Raw genomic sequence first — 18,735 nt, 5'->3', positions numbered from 1 at the left:
CCATTCCACCCCATTCCAATCCCCCAACAAAACGCAACCACGTGCAAGCGACCACAGAGGGTCACAGCGGGTCGATTCTGAGCGATGGGTTTTGTTGTTGTTGCTGTTGGTTATTTTGTTGTGCGACGAAGTTCAGCCCTATGCAGATTCTGCACATCCACCCGTCGAGATCCGTCGATGACATATCAAAATGGTTATGGTTCTTCGCCGATCATCTCGCGTTACTCGTCACTCGGGCTCAGGAGGCCCGTTTTCCATTTTCCCATCGATTGAGGCTACGATTGCAATCGGCTGCCTGCATCCATTACTTGTGTTACTGTATGCAGTGGCGACCATCCTTCCAGCACATACGCACACACACACACACACACACACACACACACACACACATCCAGCTGAAGCCGGGGATATGCAGCGGGCTGGAAGAATAATTCGTACACAAAGCCCAGCCGAGTAATCGAATTTGAATGCCCACGTGAAGCGGTATATGTCGAGTCCAGGGTCCGAGTACTGATTGGACGTAGCAGCCCACCCCCAAACCAGACGTTCGATAATTCAATAACACGGTGTGGCAGCGAGCTGCGCCAATACACACCCTCACAGTACCGGTTATCGTTTCTAATGGATATTCGTTTACGCGATGGTCCAACAACAAACCGCTCCAAGCATGACAATTCGATTTAAAGCTGGCGAAACGGATCGTTTTCACTCGTGCCGGGAACTGCAATGGTTCTGGCATCTGCAATAGTCACTCGTGATAAAACGCATGGCTGCCCACCAATACGCAGACATACAAGAACCCTGCAGGATTTCGATGAATCAGTTGCACCCAAATTCGCTGGCCGCCCTTACACCGAAAAACCCCTCCCCCAAACCGCATTCCCTGGATCTTTTCAATCAGGCAGACCTGTGGTCCATAACGTTATGAGCTTCACTGATTCAGATCAAATGATTCTGGTCTACCAGGAGCACCATACTTTGGCACGATTGGCTGGTAAACACACCAGGTATGAACACTTCCCAGGAAGTGTTTGAATAGATATATTCAACCCCTATCACATACCAGGTTCATCTTAAGTGTCGAGGAGATGGAAGTGGATATGGGATGGAAAGGCAAGTAAAGATATCTGGGAAGGACCCAGATATTCGAAGACTTTAATACATCCCAACCAAAAACAAATAACTGGCCACAGTCTTGAGGAAAGTGTTCCAGCAGCAATTAACCCAACATCAAGAAGGAAGACGTTATCTTGGAAAAAGCTGCCTTGTAAGTAATTCAAAAGACGTAAGTTCTCTAGTTTGTTTGTTTTTTAAGCTTTCAAACTACAAAAACTCATCATGAGAATGACAGCTATATCCTTCGGCTCAAGGTGAAACAATGGCTTCAGTTTGTTTGGAACCAGTTTTGAAAAATTAACGAGTCCCTCCACCTCGGTACAATCCTCATCATCAATATAATGGCCTGGCCATAATTTATTGACGGAAAACGCTAGGCCTGCTTACGAGTTCCATGCGATTGCAGCTTTCGATTTCGACAGCTCTTATAATGCGGCCTCACAGCAGGTCGACCGGTAATCGCGATAATCTTCCAACAGGTTGACGATGCTTTTGATAAAAGAAGTTAAACTTCATACAAACTCTATTAAGGCTGAAAGAACAGAAGATGCGAGGATCGGGGTTTGTTACAGAGAGAAGAACAACAGGACACTTGTTGCACGCTGAACTAGCATTTCAATTATGTTAACCACCATACCACTTTACCGGCATCAATCACACTCAAAATCGATGCAAAGATGAAAGTGATAACCGCAAATCTTTCATAATCGTAGTAATTCGAAATGCATAAACTGCTGTCGTAAATCAATGCTGAGCCTGCAAATGATGTCGGAAAGGATAACGGCTCCGCTAGCAAATCTTCATAACCTCCGAATAGTTGGTCCAGTGATAATGGAAGGACCAAAAAACCCCCGGAACCAAATTGCTCACCAATATGGCTCACCTCATACTGTCAACGTTATCCTTTCTGTTTGATTGGCACTCAACCGTCCGTCCGGGGTTTTCGGGGTTTTGTTCTCGTTGGACCGATGGCTTTATTCCAGCAACAACAACAACAAAAACACCAACAACAACATTAAAGCCTTAAATCTTCCCTTTCCTCCTCGACACCGCCACTGCGCCGACATAAAAGTGGCATTGTTTTGGGCTACCTTCGCTCTTCGCCCTCAAACTTGGTCCAGCATCACACAGACACACGCAGCGTACGTACTTTAGATTATGAACCATTTTAATGCTTACCTTTGGGCCACCGGAGTGCGTCGAGTTTTCCCAACAAACGACTCCCTTTCCATAAGCACTCCGGCGTGGCTGGCTGGTGCTGGTGCTGGTTCAAAATGGAGCTTACTTATTCATGAACCAGAACCACAGCAACAAGGATGCGGACAGCAGCAGCTGTACGTTCGGGGAACGCAGCTACTCTAAGCATCGTAGCGCATCACCCGTTACGAGAATTGTTTAATAAAAACTAAAGCTCCACAGTGCTTGGACCGTGCTATAATGGGGAACCGGCATAGAAGTACTATCCAGAGAGGTTTGTACGTGTGGGTGCGTGTGCATCTGCGTGTGAATGAAGGAAACCGCTAGTGGAGCTGCTGTTAAGGATGGATCGACTTGAGTGCTTCAGCCAGGATCGCCGGTGCCTAACACAGGATTTTAGGGAATGGGAAAGTTTTGCAGCGACATGAAATGATGAATATTGCATATTACATTGCTAGCATATATGGGTCGAATCTCGAACGCAATGAAAGAATCTCTGGTATCGAATGGCTTGCACCGTTTGACAGTTTGTCAGCCAGCTGGTGGGATTGGTACATTAGAGAGTGCTTCTGGTGTTCGTTTTTTTGTTTTGTACAACATGCTGAACATTGGATATCCAAACATTGCACTGTATCTCGGACTTTGTCAAAGTTCTACCTATCTCAAGGATTTCAACCTACCTCAAGGACTCTGCACGAGGAGACGATCTCCGACGATCTCCGAGATACCTATCGAGGGCACCAGATCACTTTCTCAACTTATTTTGTTTGACCAATTCAATCTGTTTTAAGCCATTTTGAGATACGCGATGCCAAATGAAAGGTTTACGGGGACTATCTGCTTGGTGCTTGGTGAAAACATTCAGGCGCTTTGCGATGACTGATTGGCTGTGCTAACCCTCTAAGGATAACACCGGAAGATCCTATCTATGTGATAATCTTAAAAATAAATAAAAGTGGTACCTCCAGATACTTCCATGATACCTCCAGCACCTTAAAGCATGCACAGTGCCTGACAGTAGCTGAACCAATAAATCAATTAATCTCGCAATGCTTTCGAACGTCATCACTCATCCTCTGCTCCCTGCCGTAGCATAAGCTTTAATGCGAACTTTTACTCTTCCCGAGATGTTTGTTTCATAATCTCAACACTACACACTACAGCACAGGAAGAAAGCAGAGAAAGAATTAAATTAAAATTATGACGGGCGAATGATGATAGCTTGATAAATAATAAAACAGCAGCGCCCTACGCAAATGAAATATGCTAGAATATGAAAATTAATGGTCCCGCATCAGCTAACACGGCGCACCGCGCTCAGTGATCATTGCTGCAGCTTTCATATGCGTTTACATGTATATTTTTTAATGCTACTCGTGTACCCTCATCCACTTACCCGCAAAAGGAGCGCTTTACGCGGCGTACTATAATCGAGCTCGGGACCTATTCCCACCTCCCCATTCGCACAGCCCATTATCGTGAGGTTTCGCGTCTTGCCATGGCCTTCTCTTTCGCACCACACGGCTTCACGGATTGCGTGCTGAGCAAATGAAAAGGATCTTCCCCGTAAATGGTAACAGAATTGGCACACACAAAAAAAGTAGGAGGAAAGTCCCTCGGCTGTCTGTACTTGGCATTTGCAATTCCAACACCAGTGTGGCCGCGTGTTAGGTGCTTGGTCCAACAACAACAACATTTTTTTTCTTTTGCCCTACCCAAAGAAAACAAACGCGGCCGCAATAATGGTTGGAAAATACCTGGGAAACTCCACCGTTGGTAGGTCGACGGGGTCAAGCCAGAGCACTAGACATGGTTGCTAAACTGCAGCGCGCTCCCCAGCGATACATTACTACATCAGGCGTTGGGGAAATGTGATGAAATGTGCACGTGATCCCATCGGCCAGGAACCAGTGCCAGGTTGGTATGGTGGAAGCGTGACTCCTCACTCAACAATAAAAATCCGAAACTCCCCGCACTGACATACCATTTCGAAGACTGCTGAACATTAGCCACCGTTCATATCAACGTGTAACACCGCATCAATCCATCGCGTCGAGAGGTGCGTCTTTTTGTTGAGAAGAGAACCTCCGCGGCGGAAACACAAGTCATGGACTAAAAATGGCACATAATCATGGCTCCTGGGTTCATGGTTACACGTGCAGGGAAAGCAAGTAAACTTTGGGTGAATGCTCACATGTCAACTGCTTACTGTCGAGAGAGTAAAGTGGCAGATAGTAGCATAGAGTTGCCAGCTATTTTAAAAGAAAGACACACGCTAAACCTTTCAATTTTTTCTTCAATTTCAATTTAAACTTTCAGCCATTTTATTAGCATATTGTTTTAAGATCAACTTGTCACTGGGCATCACAGCAAGGTAACGAATAGATGAAGCACGAACGAGAGAAGTACCTGTATAGGACTACGATATCACGGACTACGGTGAGTATCGCAATTGTGTACCAATCCAATATCCTGACCTCTCTGCTGGACACACATCAACGCCATTATCTCATTTCAATTTGAGCCTACCAACACTCTGTAAAATTTAAAAAGCAAAACCTTCCTTAAACTTAAATAATCAATCGATCAAAACATATTGCGTCACTAACAAAAAATGTCATCATTGTGCGATATATTCTGTCCCCAATTTCCCGCAAAAAAAAAACTCAGCACAAAAATGGCGAAGACCTCCAGAACGTGGAGTGGGCGATTTATAGCAATTCCATTTCCATCTGTTAAGTTAACATCGGGTGAAGGTCTACCGCTTCCGGCGGCTGTGGGTTTTTGGGGCTCTTCGGTTCTTTGGCCAACATTACTCTACCAACCCGGTACGGCTATCTTCCGATCTGACACAGGGTAGGATGGTTCAGCTTTTTTGCCACTTCCATACCGTCAGACCCGGACAGAAATATGATGTCGCGATCACCCAACACCAACTACGTCGGACCGAGCGACAGAAGTAGCGTTGTGCCATGGGTGAATTCGAACCGTGCAAGCATCACTAAATATAGCACGCTGCCCAAATAGCCACGAACCACTGGCAAACGTACAACGATGTATTATTATTCATCCCCTTTGTTGGCCCCCTTCGTTCAGCTTGCATTTAGTTTTTTTTTTCTTTGCTGATATTGGGTTGCTTTTTCTTACTACTGCTTTGCCGCCTCTACTAGTGGTGCCATATTGCAAAGTACCAAACAACGCTCCATAAACCGTGCCAAATGGTTGTTAAATGCTTGCGAGAACCTATATATAGACCCTAGCAACTTGGAACAAAAAGGGCTCATTTTATGACGCATCGTGTCGTTGAGCGATTGTTTCGCAACAACAACCTATGGCACACACACACACGCATCACCCAACCCATATAACGGTGACAATCAGCAACTTCTCATTAGCGAGCGAAACATTCGTCGTGGGCTGGGGCGACATTCTAGAGCCGCTGAACCTTCCTCGTTGAAAGGCTATAAAACAAAACCATTCCAAATAGCGTTACACACGCGGCACGAAACAAGGACCTTCCCCAAAACAAGGACCTTCCCAACAAAGAGGAACCTTAACCGGTACGCCTCAACTATGCAGCAAACTCGAGAAAATTTTATTCCGAGGCCTTTAGGCGGCATGTAACTGGCGAAGGGTTGTGAAACATTTCATTTCAGCGCACTCTCTCTTTCTCCCTCTCTATCTCTACATTTTCTCACCTCTCTCTCTTTTTTTAGAGAAAAAAGAAAAGAAAGTTTATTTAAGGCATGTTCTTTTATGTTTGGTGTCTCCCACACCAGCGTACAGACCGCCATAAGAGAATATACCTTGAGTGACTATTTCCGCTTCCGATAGTCGATTTTTGCCCCGTCAGTTTCATCAGCTTTCGTACGTTACTTTTTGTCTCTTATGCTTACCTTCTTTTTTTTTTCGGCGTGAACTTCAGTTTTTACTGCCTTCGAAACCATTCGATGGTTGTGTGGGATTTGCACATACATGGCTACAAGGCTTTTGGGATTGGTTTTTGGGCTTTTTTTTTGTTATTGTCGTATTGCCGACACCCGAAGGTTCCTGCACTTCAGGCACAGATTCTGAATATGAGGGAGGGTCCAAATACGTTACGAATAAAAGAAAATACCAAACATATCCATCAACCGAATGTGAGGCGTACGTACTTGTGGTGCCAGTATTCATAAGAATGTCATAATGTTAACCTCTCAACCAGCGCTTTGCCCCCACAACTCGATCGGTTGTGAAACCACTGACTTACATACGTGAACGGATTATAGTTCGCTTGCAGTGAATAAGGTAAAATCTCCAGGTTGTCTCCAGTGATAGGCTCAATTTTGTAAATGGACTCCCACCAGTGGCATAAAAAAGTACGATCGTGATTTTTTTGATACGCTTTCCAAGATTTGCTTCTTTTCGATCGGATTGAAATCAAACACACACTTATACTTATATATTTACATGAAAACCCCTGGCTTTCATTCGCCCAACATCATTCATAGGCTTTCCGTCATTTCCAATCGATCCTACGCCAATAAGCTAGGAACTCGTTTGACTTGTTTTAACTTACTTTATCCCCAGGAGTAAGCGTACGTTCGCGGGTGAGGGTGGTGTGGGAGAGGCTCAGATTGGAAAGGAAATGCTCATACACATCGCTTCCTTGCGCTACAGCCGATGTGGAACGATGGAGGCGCCCAGTCTTCCATCTCATCGACATAGAAGCCCCAAAAACGCATCGATATGCTCCGAATCGAGGTTAGATCTGGTATGTCATAAAAATAAAGCCAAAAGAGTACATACATACATCGTTCGCAGCAGCTATTGGTGCCCACCGGCACAGCGTGAAACTTAATTTTCATCCCACCACGAGTAAAGCACCAGGCGTCTCCATTGTGAAACTGTCAAACTGGGGGAAACCTCGGGCTTCGTTCGGTTGTCGCAAAATTCTTCCCGATTTCGAAGCCACCGATTCCACTTGTCACCAAAATCGCTCGCTCTAATTCTCTTACACCCATCCCAGAAACCCAATCCCGAACCCATAATATGATCGAAAACGAAGGAATCCTCTAAAAGTACGTTTCTTTGAAGAATTTCACGCATATTGTGAAAACTCCCCTTACCATTTCATCCTTCGGTCTCCATCCTTCCGTCATGCATACTCATTTTCACGGGGCCTTTACCTCGCTCGTACCCTGTACCCACACCACTGGTTCGTTAATAGCATTTAAGCTAACCATTTATTTCACGCCACTTTTGTGCACAAATCTAATTTACCTTTCCAGGAGCGATCCAAAAATTTTGTGTACGTGAAATTTTGTGTCATAAAAAAGAGACACACACATAGACAGAAATAAGAAGTGTTTGAGGTATGTTATACCGTCAGTGATAGTACCAGACAGAACCGACAATAAAAAACCGGCAAAAAATTGGTTAATGAACGGTGTGATAGCGCATCCGTGGCGCAAAATCGCGACCGCTTTACTGCTTCGTCTTTGTCTGCTGCTGCAGAATGCCTGGTTGTGATGCTTGATATCATAAAACAATTAATGGCATTGTGCAAGAAAAAACAACACCCTTTTGACGTATACAATAAAGACGTTAAACGCAATAAATTTTAAGTGAAACCGTTGTCAATAGATTGCATACTTTTAGGCGCATCAGTAGTGTGCATCATGTAGCTTGGTGCAGTTAGTGTTGCAATGTTCAGGCTACAGAACACCGATTGTTATGAGTTGATTTTTGTCAAACTTGATTTACCGACTTTAATGATTGTATTGCCTGGTTGAGTTGATGCTTTACGATCGGTTGGGCTTGATAGTTTTGTGATAATTTCCCAACAATTTTATGCTCATGCGTTCCTACGTGAAAAGGTAGATAAATGGTATGCGTGTGTATGTGTGAAATATGACAGTTAGAAGCAAAAGTTTCTACCAAACTACAAAGTAAATAGAATTAATATAATTTCATTCATCTCATCCCACGTACAGTGACGGGCAAAACAGTAAGACAACCCTAATGTAGTCCATTTCTGAAACTAATTGGTATAAACCGTTGACTGTAACCGTAACATCTTAATCTTCGCTTCAGAAACTACACGAGTTTTTTTTACTTTCATCGCAATAGAACGGTTTGGAAGGACCCCAACAATGTTTTTCTAATCTTTTAAGGTCTAAATTCTGGACAAATGAACGAGATTCGTGTGGTTCGTGAATGAGTGTGCAAAATAAGCTAGTGAAAATCGAACGACTAGTCTCTTTGACGGCCTCCTTCGCTAATCTCTCCCCTGAACTGTATGCGGCTCTCCATTATATGAATTCAAAGTGCCACAACGGGCAACGGGAAGTATTCCACTTTTTGTTTGAATCTTTCTCCAGTGCAATTAAACAATTCCATTCTATGGAATCGATTTATTTTTAACCTGTTAACTAGTTGTCAAATTTAATTTTTGTTTTATTTTTTTAAATAAGCCGATCTTATTGTTTTACCCCTCACTGTTATATATTTCCAGCGCTGACGATGGGGAAACCCTGGCGCTGCAAAATCCTTTACCATGTGTCCACCCACCTAACACTCCCTTCTTACATCCACCCTTTCCCCACGCAACCCCGCTTTCACCCCTCGCCGCGTAACGGATGATGATTTATGTGTAATGCAAATGGTTTCCACTGCCGGTTTCGGAGCCGGTGCGCCTGACGGTGGAAGGCAAATTATTATAATGCTTTCTAACGACGGTGCACCGAAAAAAGCTTTTTATTTATATATTTACCATTTTTTTGTGTGATGTAGTTCCTGTTTCGTATTCAAACTGGATGGACCGTTTTTCTAATAAAAAAGGCTCTACGATGTAACCTGTTACATCGATGACAGCACGACGGCGTTACTCGCAGTAACTCATCGCTTAACCGGGCTCTCCGGGCACAATCATGTCAACGTTCGGCGGTGGGCTTACCATACCTTGCCGATCGACAGCGTACCGTGTTGTCAAGCGAACATCCGCATGGTTCGTGTATTCGCCAAAGCGAGCGAGCGAACGAGAAGCGTTACTGCTGCTTCTCAACCGTACGACGTTAGATTACCTTACCGGACACAACTATTCGCATCTCAATAAAGCTCATTTACTTAAACGATGGTTCGGGCTACCACTATCACTCCCTTCGCTAGCCGTACAAGGATGTGACCACTTTCCCGCATCCATTACCCTCCCCCCCTCCTCTCTCTCTCTCTTTTCCACCATTCACCACTTTCGGTTGAGCAATGGGCTCCCGCATCGATTCGCAAGCGGCATGGAAGCAATATTTCACAACCACCAACTCCAACCGGGGCGCTTTAGATACGCAATGCCCCACAATATAATATTTACAATTTATGGCGTATCAGAGTGAGAAATAATGACGATAAAAGCGGCTACCTTCGGGGTTCGGGTTACCCGGTTCGCAGCGCAACCAAGCTGAAGTTCGTGGAAAACTGCACGCAAATGGATACTGCATATTTTATGCACCAGCGACCGGTGAGGCCGAGTTTCGGTCACACGAACCCCCGACACGATGTGGAGGAACCTAGAGAAAGAGAGGGAGAGAGGAAGAGAGATAAGGGAAAAGAGCGAAAGTCAACACATTGCCCACCAGACAAAAGGACAGTTCTTGAGCTCTTGCATAGGAAAAGTCAACAGTTTTGCTGTCAATTATTGTTCTAGCCTTTACGCACGTTTGTTCATTGGCACTGTTGAATGCAGAATGCCGGTGAGAAGGAAAAAAACGCATGAACGGGTGTGTAAACCAACGAATGACGCCCACTTACGTAGTGGGACCATTACTGACGAGCTTGCAAAACAGATCTATATGAGCGTGTTCCACAATTAACGCAAAGCATCGATCCGCAATCAGTAAGGAGATTTTTTCCAGCTGAATTGTGGAATATTGTAATCATAAAGTGGAATTTTACATGCAGATCAGGGGAAAACTTGCAACGCGTTTATGGAACAATTGTAATAAGTTGTAATTTTGATGCCGACTTTTGTGGCCCAACATCTGGCCAACTCGAATCTGCCAGGACAGTAGGAATAGTTCTTGGTACCGCTTCCTAGGTTATTAGTTATTATTAGTCATTACCAGCTAGGTACAGTAGGTCCTCAAAGCAACGGTTGGCTGGTGTGCGCCCGAAGGCTCGGTTTGCACTTGATATTGATTTCATACGTCAGTATTGCATTCCTGGCTCCTTTACCTTTGCCTTTATTTCATACGAGGAAAGTTCTTATTCCCTTCGCATACTTTAAAGCTATTTCCTTGTCCGTTGCAGGAGTTCCTCATAACCGCTCTCGCAGTTTAGCACAGTCCTTTGCCATTCCATTAATCCATTATTCCAGTCTTTAAGGCGGATGCAGCAAAGATGTTGGCCTAAGAAAGCATGACGTTTTGGATGACTTCAAAGGCGGAGTCATCTATCTGTATATCTTTAATTCTGAGCTTTGCCTCTACTAACCCGAGGTATTGACACCGTTTGCATTGGACAGCTCTGGATGATGCTCTCAACCACCAAGGCTGAACAATACCCAATTCCATCTCCCTGCCTCACAGGTCCTCGATAGCAAAACGCCTACGACACTCTGCAACTTCAACGCCCTAAAACTTATACAACCAACATTGCACAGCGGTAATTTTCAGCATTCCACTAAAAGCTCGTCTCGTTTGACATAAAAGCCTCCACACTTCAATTGCCGGTTCACTACACAGCACCCTCTTCGGGTTCTTCCTGTCAGGTCGCAATCAATCCGTATTAATGGGTCCCCATACAATGTTAACCATTACAGACAACAACAAAAAATCAAAAAAAACTGCACTAAAAGCGATCAGTAAAAGCATTACTGTGAATAAAAGCATTTTTCGCTTGTAGTTTTCTTCCGTTTTCCATCTATACCATGCAGAGCTGTCTTGCAAAAGTAGTTGTCACAATAGGATGTGTCCATGTTGTACCCAGCTTGCCTTGCTTCTGGTACAAAATTTCATCCCTCGTTTGTTAAATGTTTTATAACGATGAGTTTAGGATGATTTTTTTCCAACCTTAGGCAACAGTTCCAGTTTCCAGCAGAAACCACTAAACCAGCAGAACCGGTCAAAGGCAAGCAATAAATTAAATATTCTGACCGTTCACGTTTTGTGCTCGAGTTGTATGCCTACCGAGGCAAACGTACACTGATGGCTGTAATTAAAAATGGTGCCAGCATTACTGCTCTTATTATTCTTTTCCGGGGGAAGGGCAAAAGCGAGCATACACGCCCACCGTGAGCGCTATCCGAAACGTTAATCTAATTTGCCGCTATCAAACCGACGGATGCTTCACCAGTTCACCGCACGGTTGCGGTGCATATGCAGTGACTAACACGCAGTGTGACAGCGACATCTATGGAGCTGTCCCTACATTTTTCTTCCCTACAATTAACGATAACCATCTGGTCGGCAAGGTGGCGGGAGGCAAGATCGGACCGGGAGGTTCCAGGTGCGAAACGTTCATCAATTAACGTTCGTACAGGTGACGGCGAATTAACGAGCCCGGCCGGACGGGTATAAATAGGGCCTGACGCTACGGACGTGCCTTGCCCCGGCAGCCATTTTTCCGCTACTAATTGCGCCCGAAGTTAGGCAGTACGCATTGCAAACTTGTGGTAAAGCTCGGTAGAGGTTCAAAATTAAATCGTGTTTGTGGTCTGATCCCGCCGGTTGGGATTATTAGTTGTTCGGTTTACAGGCGGCAAAAAGGTCATTAGCTATTGAACAGTCGGTGTCCCAAATTGTCGGGTGAATTGTGAACATTCAATTTAATGCATTTATTACACATGCTATTGAGCGAGGCCTTTTTTGTTTCGATGGTTATCCGACAGTAAAGATTCCATCTGCTTTACCGGACCACATCGCAGCGATCTCTACTACGCCGCCTAAGCGAACCCGATGGAATATGATTCATACAATCAATTTAACTGTACGAACCGCCAGACACGACTGGTCCCGCCAGTACGGCAGCCACACTTTCCTAGTGTCCTTCCGCAGCGCTTCGGCATCGCTTCGGCACTGCTTCGGCTATACCGTTTTTCATCCCCGAGTTTCCCGAGTAAACAGCTGTTGTTTCGCTGGCTTTGGCCTGGTGGTGGCGTTCAAAACTCGGCTAGCGTGTGTGCAGTAATGCAAATGCCTTCCGTGCGGATGGCGTCTTCTAGCGCAATGATATCCACCAAATGGACAGCAAGTACTGAGGTGGGGTGAGATGATCTATCGGTGGCCAATTTACCTTTTCCCCCTACCGACCCAGACGTTCACTTTCTGCCAGAGGAACTGTTTCATTGGTAGGATAACGTTTTGAATGCATTCGGACGGCTCAATAGGTTGTCCTCAAAGTACATGAAACTGCGCTCCAGCAAATCATTAGAATGATTAGAATTCTTTCTTGCATGCTCTCGAAGTTGCTGTTCAGGACAATGCTCTGGTACCCATTTCCTGACGAACCTTGATGATATTTGTCATTTACTTTGGAGAGGTGTTGTTAACGAGATGATTTGTAATCTGATCCAGAATATCTCTTTTATGCGATTCACACTTCGTAACACTACAACGAACCGCAAGACAATAAGAGAGCCACAAACTTGTAGATATCTTCACATATTCTAGCTATAAACAACTTGATATGAAATTTATTCTTCCCTCTCTCTCTCTCTCTCTCTCTCTCTCTCTGTCTCTCTCTCTTTTTCTCTCTGTGATACGACATGATAACAAACTGTGTACGGTTGGAGTCGTTTCGTCTGGGAGTTATCTCTAACGAACTTGGCTTTTAATAGGTTTTGTGCAAAGCTGTCAGTAAATAAACGATTCACTTAAAACCTCTAACCGAACCTGGTACGGAAGATGAACTGATCACGTTATTCGGTCGATTGATTCAATTTCACTCCGTACGAGAGTCCCCATCCATCGGCACCGCATCTAAAATCACCAGCCAACGCAACAGGTCAGCAGAGGCGGTCAGTCTTGTTTGTTCGTTTTGTCTACAATTTATCACCGCTTTTCTTCTGCATTCTTCCACGCATTGCCTTAGCACACCCACGCTCTACAAACATCAGCAACACCGTCCATACGGCGTCAGGTCATGTGAATTGACGGACAGGGACGCTCATCTGCTGCCTTCTGGTTAGTCCACTACGCCACGATAATCGAATTATTACGCCAATCGAGTTAATTGTTTGAACTTCTCCAAATAAGTCCCGCTCGGTTCTTTCCCTTGTTCGTCACCCACCGCACCCTTGTAGGCATCATACGAATCTGAGCACTCAATTACCACCATCGGACGACGGGACCGGACACAGCCAGGGTCCAAGGTTTTTTTTTTACTTTTGTTTAGGGGCCAAACATATCCTCCAACCAACGATTCATCGATTGACCTGGCACGAAAACAACCTCGTTTCAACCTCTGGACACGGGATGTTTTCCTGTGCGAGGCGCGTGTTTGTATACTCAACACTTTGATCCTGTTTGTTTGCTGGCGCTTGACTCGTTTCGCACAAGCCTGTTACACGTCCCAATCAACTGCGGGCGGTCAGGCAGACTACTGCAAGAGCATGGAGGGCTTAAGAGTTTTAGCTTGCACGCTACAAAAGCAGGAAAGCACATTACCGGTGCAGCTCACCTCCAATATCTAGCTCAACTGTTGCAAGTTATCGGCAAATTCCAAAGTTTTAGTATCCTGGAAAAAAATCTTAGAACCTGCTATATATTTTAAGAACCGATGAGACAAATCTTTACGAACTAAGACACGATATGCATGATTGATGGCTAGAGTTTTCCTTTAACCCGATGATATTTGAAGTATCCGGATTTTGTTTTTAAGTTTCTGACAGTATGGTCCTAGTCTCTCAAAACGTAAATGGATACGTAGCTCAATGCCCCTGCCTCGTAAACTTTAGATCTCGTAATAGGTTGACACCTTCACTGGCCTGCCACTTTCATACAAAACCTTGTCAAAGCTGTACTTCACCATTGTTACCCTCTCGTGTCGCCGTATGTTCTCTACTGGAACTCTAAGCAAGTAACTACAAAAGGGACATTTGGCGAAGTCATATCGAAGAAAGGCTATGGGCAGAAAAGTCAAACTAATCCAAACGTTTTCAACGTAACTGCTCTCTGTAAACGGTACATCAAAGCGTAACTCACAATGGCATAGCACGGACCTAAAAAATCACTCGTCGGAACTGGTCACACTAGGCTCTGTGCAGGATCCCGAGCAACCCATTAACCCTTGAAGCGTTGTTAAAGTTGTCAATCAGCGATGTTTATTTCTTTTCCTTAGCTGGTGGCATCAGCAACAATATCCTTTCAAACAAAATTTCAAAGTGTCGGAAAAAAGTGCTCCAGTGTCAGTGAATTCAGTTGCGTGGCACCACGACGGTCAAATCAATTGCATAAAGCTCCTGGCTGGAGTTTCAACGTTGACCACCCATAGGGAACTGCCGATTTTTTTTAGTGCTTGGAACAGGTTCGTTCTGATATCATGTTTCCTTTTATACTAACTGGCAGAACCGTCATCCGCATAACATCACGCTGAAAATGCCACAACACACATACCCACACACGCAGAACGCTGCACCATCTCACCATCCGGTGGTTGTGGATGCAGCAAACCCCCTACTATCGGGACTCTGTAGGCCTGTTTCCATCGCCAACGCTGACATCATGAGCAGTAAACAGAACAGACCAACAACAACTACAAAAATACAGGCGAGAATGTGTCAGGGGTTGTGAGCTGGAGCGAGAAAACTTTTGATTGATCTCCGGAAGGTGTTTCCGCTGTTAGCAACTACAAAAAAATGTGTCCCCACCAGTCGATTGCAAGTCTTTGACAATCCTTCCTGCTGCCCCTACGCTTCGCTCTTTTTAACTCTAGATATGAATCTAACATCAACTTCAGTTCAGCTTCCGTTCTACCACCACTAAGCTACACGACAACAAAATGAAGCTGAAGATCCTCACGCGCGCTTTCTAACCTCAACAAAGTTGCCATCCGCTTTTAAACTCATCGCCGTTGTCCCTCGTCCGCTTACGAGACCTTCCGTCTGCAAGATAATTTGCCTCCTGACGTGACGCTTCACTTCTTCACGTACCACGCAAAAGCCACCATTTTAAAGTCCGTTCGACCATCAGCTAATCCGCGGTTCGCATCCTTCGTCAATATTAGCTCGCTCGTTTGTTCTTTCCCCCTCTGCCCGCACGCGCACGTTGCTGCTCTTGCGATTCGCGTAAGGGAAGCGAAAAGTGAAGCCAAAACCTGGCAATAGGTCGGTGAATAGTTCAACTTAGAGAGAAAAAAAAGGGTAGTGTACGCTGGCGGGCGCCATCTTTACCCTTCCTTTAGTCGGGGTTTTAAATACATCGGATGGCAGCTCGCCCGGTAAGCGGAAGCGAAAACTCATTAACTGTTTTTTCGTCAATGAATATTGATGAGCTGGCTGTAAATTAATATTTTAAGACACGATTCGCGCGTAGACTTGCAACCGCGGGACCGAAGGTTTAAGCACAGGCAAAGGGGGGGAATTTCTTCCCGTTGCTAGAGCAATGCTGTGGCAACAGAGCGCAACCCATAGCATTGTCCGCCGTACGAGCAGTGAAAGCTTTCCAAACGTATAACGAATGAAGCTTTGTGACCTTCGATGGGCGAAGGAAAGTTGCACCCATTCTTGACGCAATATCCGGTACCTCTAGAGCTTTTCTTGAGAGAGGTGATATCCCAAACTGGAGCTATGTTTTGGTGTTTTGCTTATCTTTCCAGTTCTCCGATACTTGCTGGCTTCTTGGATGGTCTCCCTAAAAAAGGCGAATGAGCTCTCAAAGACCCAAAGCCGCTATAACTAAATGATATAAAAAAAATCTGGATGTCTCTGAAGTCTGAAGTCTTAAGTGTTAAGAGTCTTAATAGTCTTTGTCCATAACATTAGATTCAGCATTTATTCAGCATCGCCAGCGGAGGCACTTGCTATGATTCAGATCACGTGTTGGGTCGCGTGTTGAGGATGAACACTGCCCGGTAAGTGATGCGAAACCCACCGTTCGTTGGTAGCTCCGAATAACTGCTCTATCTATGCGGAAGTATCCAGCACAACGTCTCTTCTTCTGCTCAGACTGTAAACGACTCTGATGCAACTTTTACCACACTCAATCTTTCGGTATCCGTTTTAGCATCGAACTCAATAAGAGAATAATCAATATTTAACAGATTTGATAGACAAGAAAGATTCTAAAGCGTATTTTCGGACCTATTTTGCTAATTTACGTCTTGGCGTCTTGCAAACTCAGGCAACATATATGTAAATCAGGACAATAGCATTTGTGCTGAAACGTTTAATAAACTTACGTATCAGTTAAACAAAGCTTAACAGTAGGCTTATACGCGTTGGATGGCTCGTTCGTTCGTTACGTATGCATGTGATTCTATTCTATTATCTTTAAGCTCTAAACTATGTACATGTAAACGACCCTGCCAAATGGAATGATCGCGTTGCTCTGCTTCTTTACAGACTCTTTAACTGCGCGCCCTGCTCTGTACAGTATACCCTTGGTGGACAGATGGCTGGAAGATTAGATGTCGATTTGCGACATGTGCACGGGTGTTATTAGCTTTTCCAGCTGAGCACCTTTCAGGTTAGCACCGCGTAGGTTTGCTCCCTCCAGATTGCAACCGGTAAGATCGCAGGCCTACGAATAGGGGGAAGAAATAAACGTTACGGGTGATTGAGTTGGCAACGTGCCCGTGTGTTCCAGCTTACCTCAAGATTGGCCCCGGCCATATCCGCATCGTACAGCGTACAGTTGCGCATGTTGGCAGACTTCAGATTGGCTACACGCAAACTAACGCCATCCATCGTGCTACCCTCCAGCGTGGCACCCTTCATGTTAGCGCTTTCGAGACTACACCTGGTCAGATCGCAGCCCTTCAGGATCGCCCCCTGCAGATCCGCACAGCTTGCCATCACCGAGTGTAGTTTGGCACCCTCCAGGTTGGCGAACCGCAGTTCCGCCCGCTCGAGACAGCACCAGCTCAGGTTGGCGTTCGACAGGTTGCAGTGGGAGAGGCATGCGTACTTGAAGTTGATGTTGCGCAGATCCATCTTCGACAGGTTGATGCCGGCCAGGTGTACGCCCTGGAAACGGAGCTCGGTCGTGTGTGACGAGGCGACGAGCGTGCGTATAAAGTCGAGACGCGTTAGCGACACATCCGCCTGCTGGATGTCTTGGATCAGCGACACCAACCCGTCCAGCCCATAATATCGGGCCTCCTCCAGAACGCCCTGCAAATTAACGTGCTTGTCGCACACGACACGCCCGTGCCGCAGATAGTCCAATATCGGGCGGAAGTAGTACCCGTTCCGATCGATCAGATACGCACCGTGCGCATCCTGGTCCGATGGTTTCAGCTGATCCTGGGCGAACATCCGCGCGATCATGCTGTTCGGTTCGCGGTTCGTCAAAGTTAACCGGGTGGTGGTGAAAATTTCCCCACCCACGTTCAGCGTAACCCAGCTGGATCGTTCCGCTGCTGGTGTGGCTGACGATGGTGCCGCTGGCAGGTTGTTGGCCGTCGCCTCCGTTGTCGAATCGACCCCGTTCGGTTCCATCGTGTGTGTTGCTTGTCGTGTCCTTTAATGATAGATCCCACCAAAGCCTATATAGGACAGAGATCGAATCATGGCAAATGTCATGTTTGGCATTTTGCACCCGATTTTTTACGTTTAGATCAAGGTATATGGATACATACACCTTGGTCATGACAGTGTTTTGCACCTCCCATTCCATTTGACAGCTCCTTATTTTGGTTTCTTGAAGAGAGCGCTCCAGCGCGTTTACACACTCTAATGCACTTCTCCGAAGTAGGATATGCAGACACGGCACAACTATGGCCATTTATTGTTTGGCCCGATAGGTAAAGGTTGAACGAATTGTGGTGCAATTTTGATTTGTGTTTACGGTCATTTTCTAACCACTGCTGCACGATCAGTCTGTATGCTTTCGGTGGACAAAAAAAATTAGAGAAAATGGGTGTTATAAAATGGACCGGAACGGAATGAATCGTTCCAGCCATGAAGAACGGATGACAGTTCCACATTCCCAACCGGCATACAGCTCCAGTAGGGCAAAAGCCTAAATAATTTGGTTAAAGTCTGAATAGATGCCCGGCTAAAGTCTGAACAGATGCCTCATCCTCCCCCACCCCCTCCCCTACTCAAGGACCTCACTTTTCGCTACTGAGTTAAACAGAAGTGTTAAAAATTGTTGTAATAATAATTTATAATAATTTTAAAAAAATATTTTTTTATATTTCTAGTAAGATGGCTTGACGCCGTATTGACAACACCGCGTGTGTAGACGATTACAAGTACATATAAATTAATTTTAAAAATTATATCAA

At 45.2% G+C, this 18,735-nt stretch overlaps 1 protein-coding gene across 1 annotated transcript; it reads right to left on the bottom strand.

The window, feature by feature from the left end:
• Positions 1-16,258: 16,258 nt before the first annotated feature.
• Positions 16,259-18,110, bottom strand: LOC118502836 (BTB/POZ domain-containing protein KCTD9). Its single transcript, XM_036035517.1, has 2 exons — positions 17,096-18,110; positions 16,259-17,024 (listed from the first exon to the last, which is right to left on the bottom strand). The coding sequence occupies exons 1-2, from the start codon at positions 17,942-17,944 to the stop codon at positions 16,908-16,910; spliced, it is 966 nt and encodes a 321-aa protein (XP_035891410.1). The 5' UTR covers positions 17,945-18,110; the 3' UTR covers positions 16,259-16,907.
• Positions 18,111-18,735: the final 625 nt, after the last annotated feature.

The sequence above is a fragment of the Anopheles stephensi genome, chromosome X, assembly GCF_013141755.1.
Source record: "Anopheles stephensi strain Indian chromosome X, UCI_ANSTEP_V1.0, whole genome shotgun sequence".
In the NCBI taxonomy this organism is placed as follows: domain Eukaryota; kingdom Metazoa; phylum Arthropoda; class Insecta; order Diptera; family Culicidae; genus Anopheles; species Anopheles stephensi.
Note: the sequence above shows the minus strand (reverse complement) of the source record. Positions and strands in the feature narration are given on the sequence as shown.

Excerpts from the sequence above, each read along its gene's own strand:
- LOC118502836 (XM_036035517.1), bottom strand. The coding sequence starts at position 17,944 with ATGGAACCGAACGGGGTCGATTCGACAACGGAGGCGACGGCCAACAAC. Across the intron at positions 17,025-17,095 it reads TGGCCGGGGCCAATCTTGAG|GCCTGCGATCTTACCGGTTG; the intron begins GTAAGCTGGAAC and ends CCCTATTCGTAG.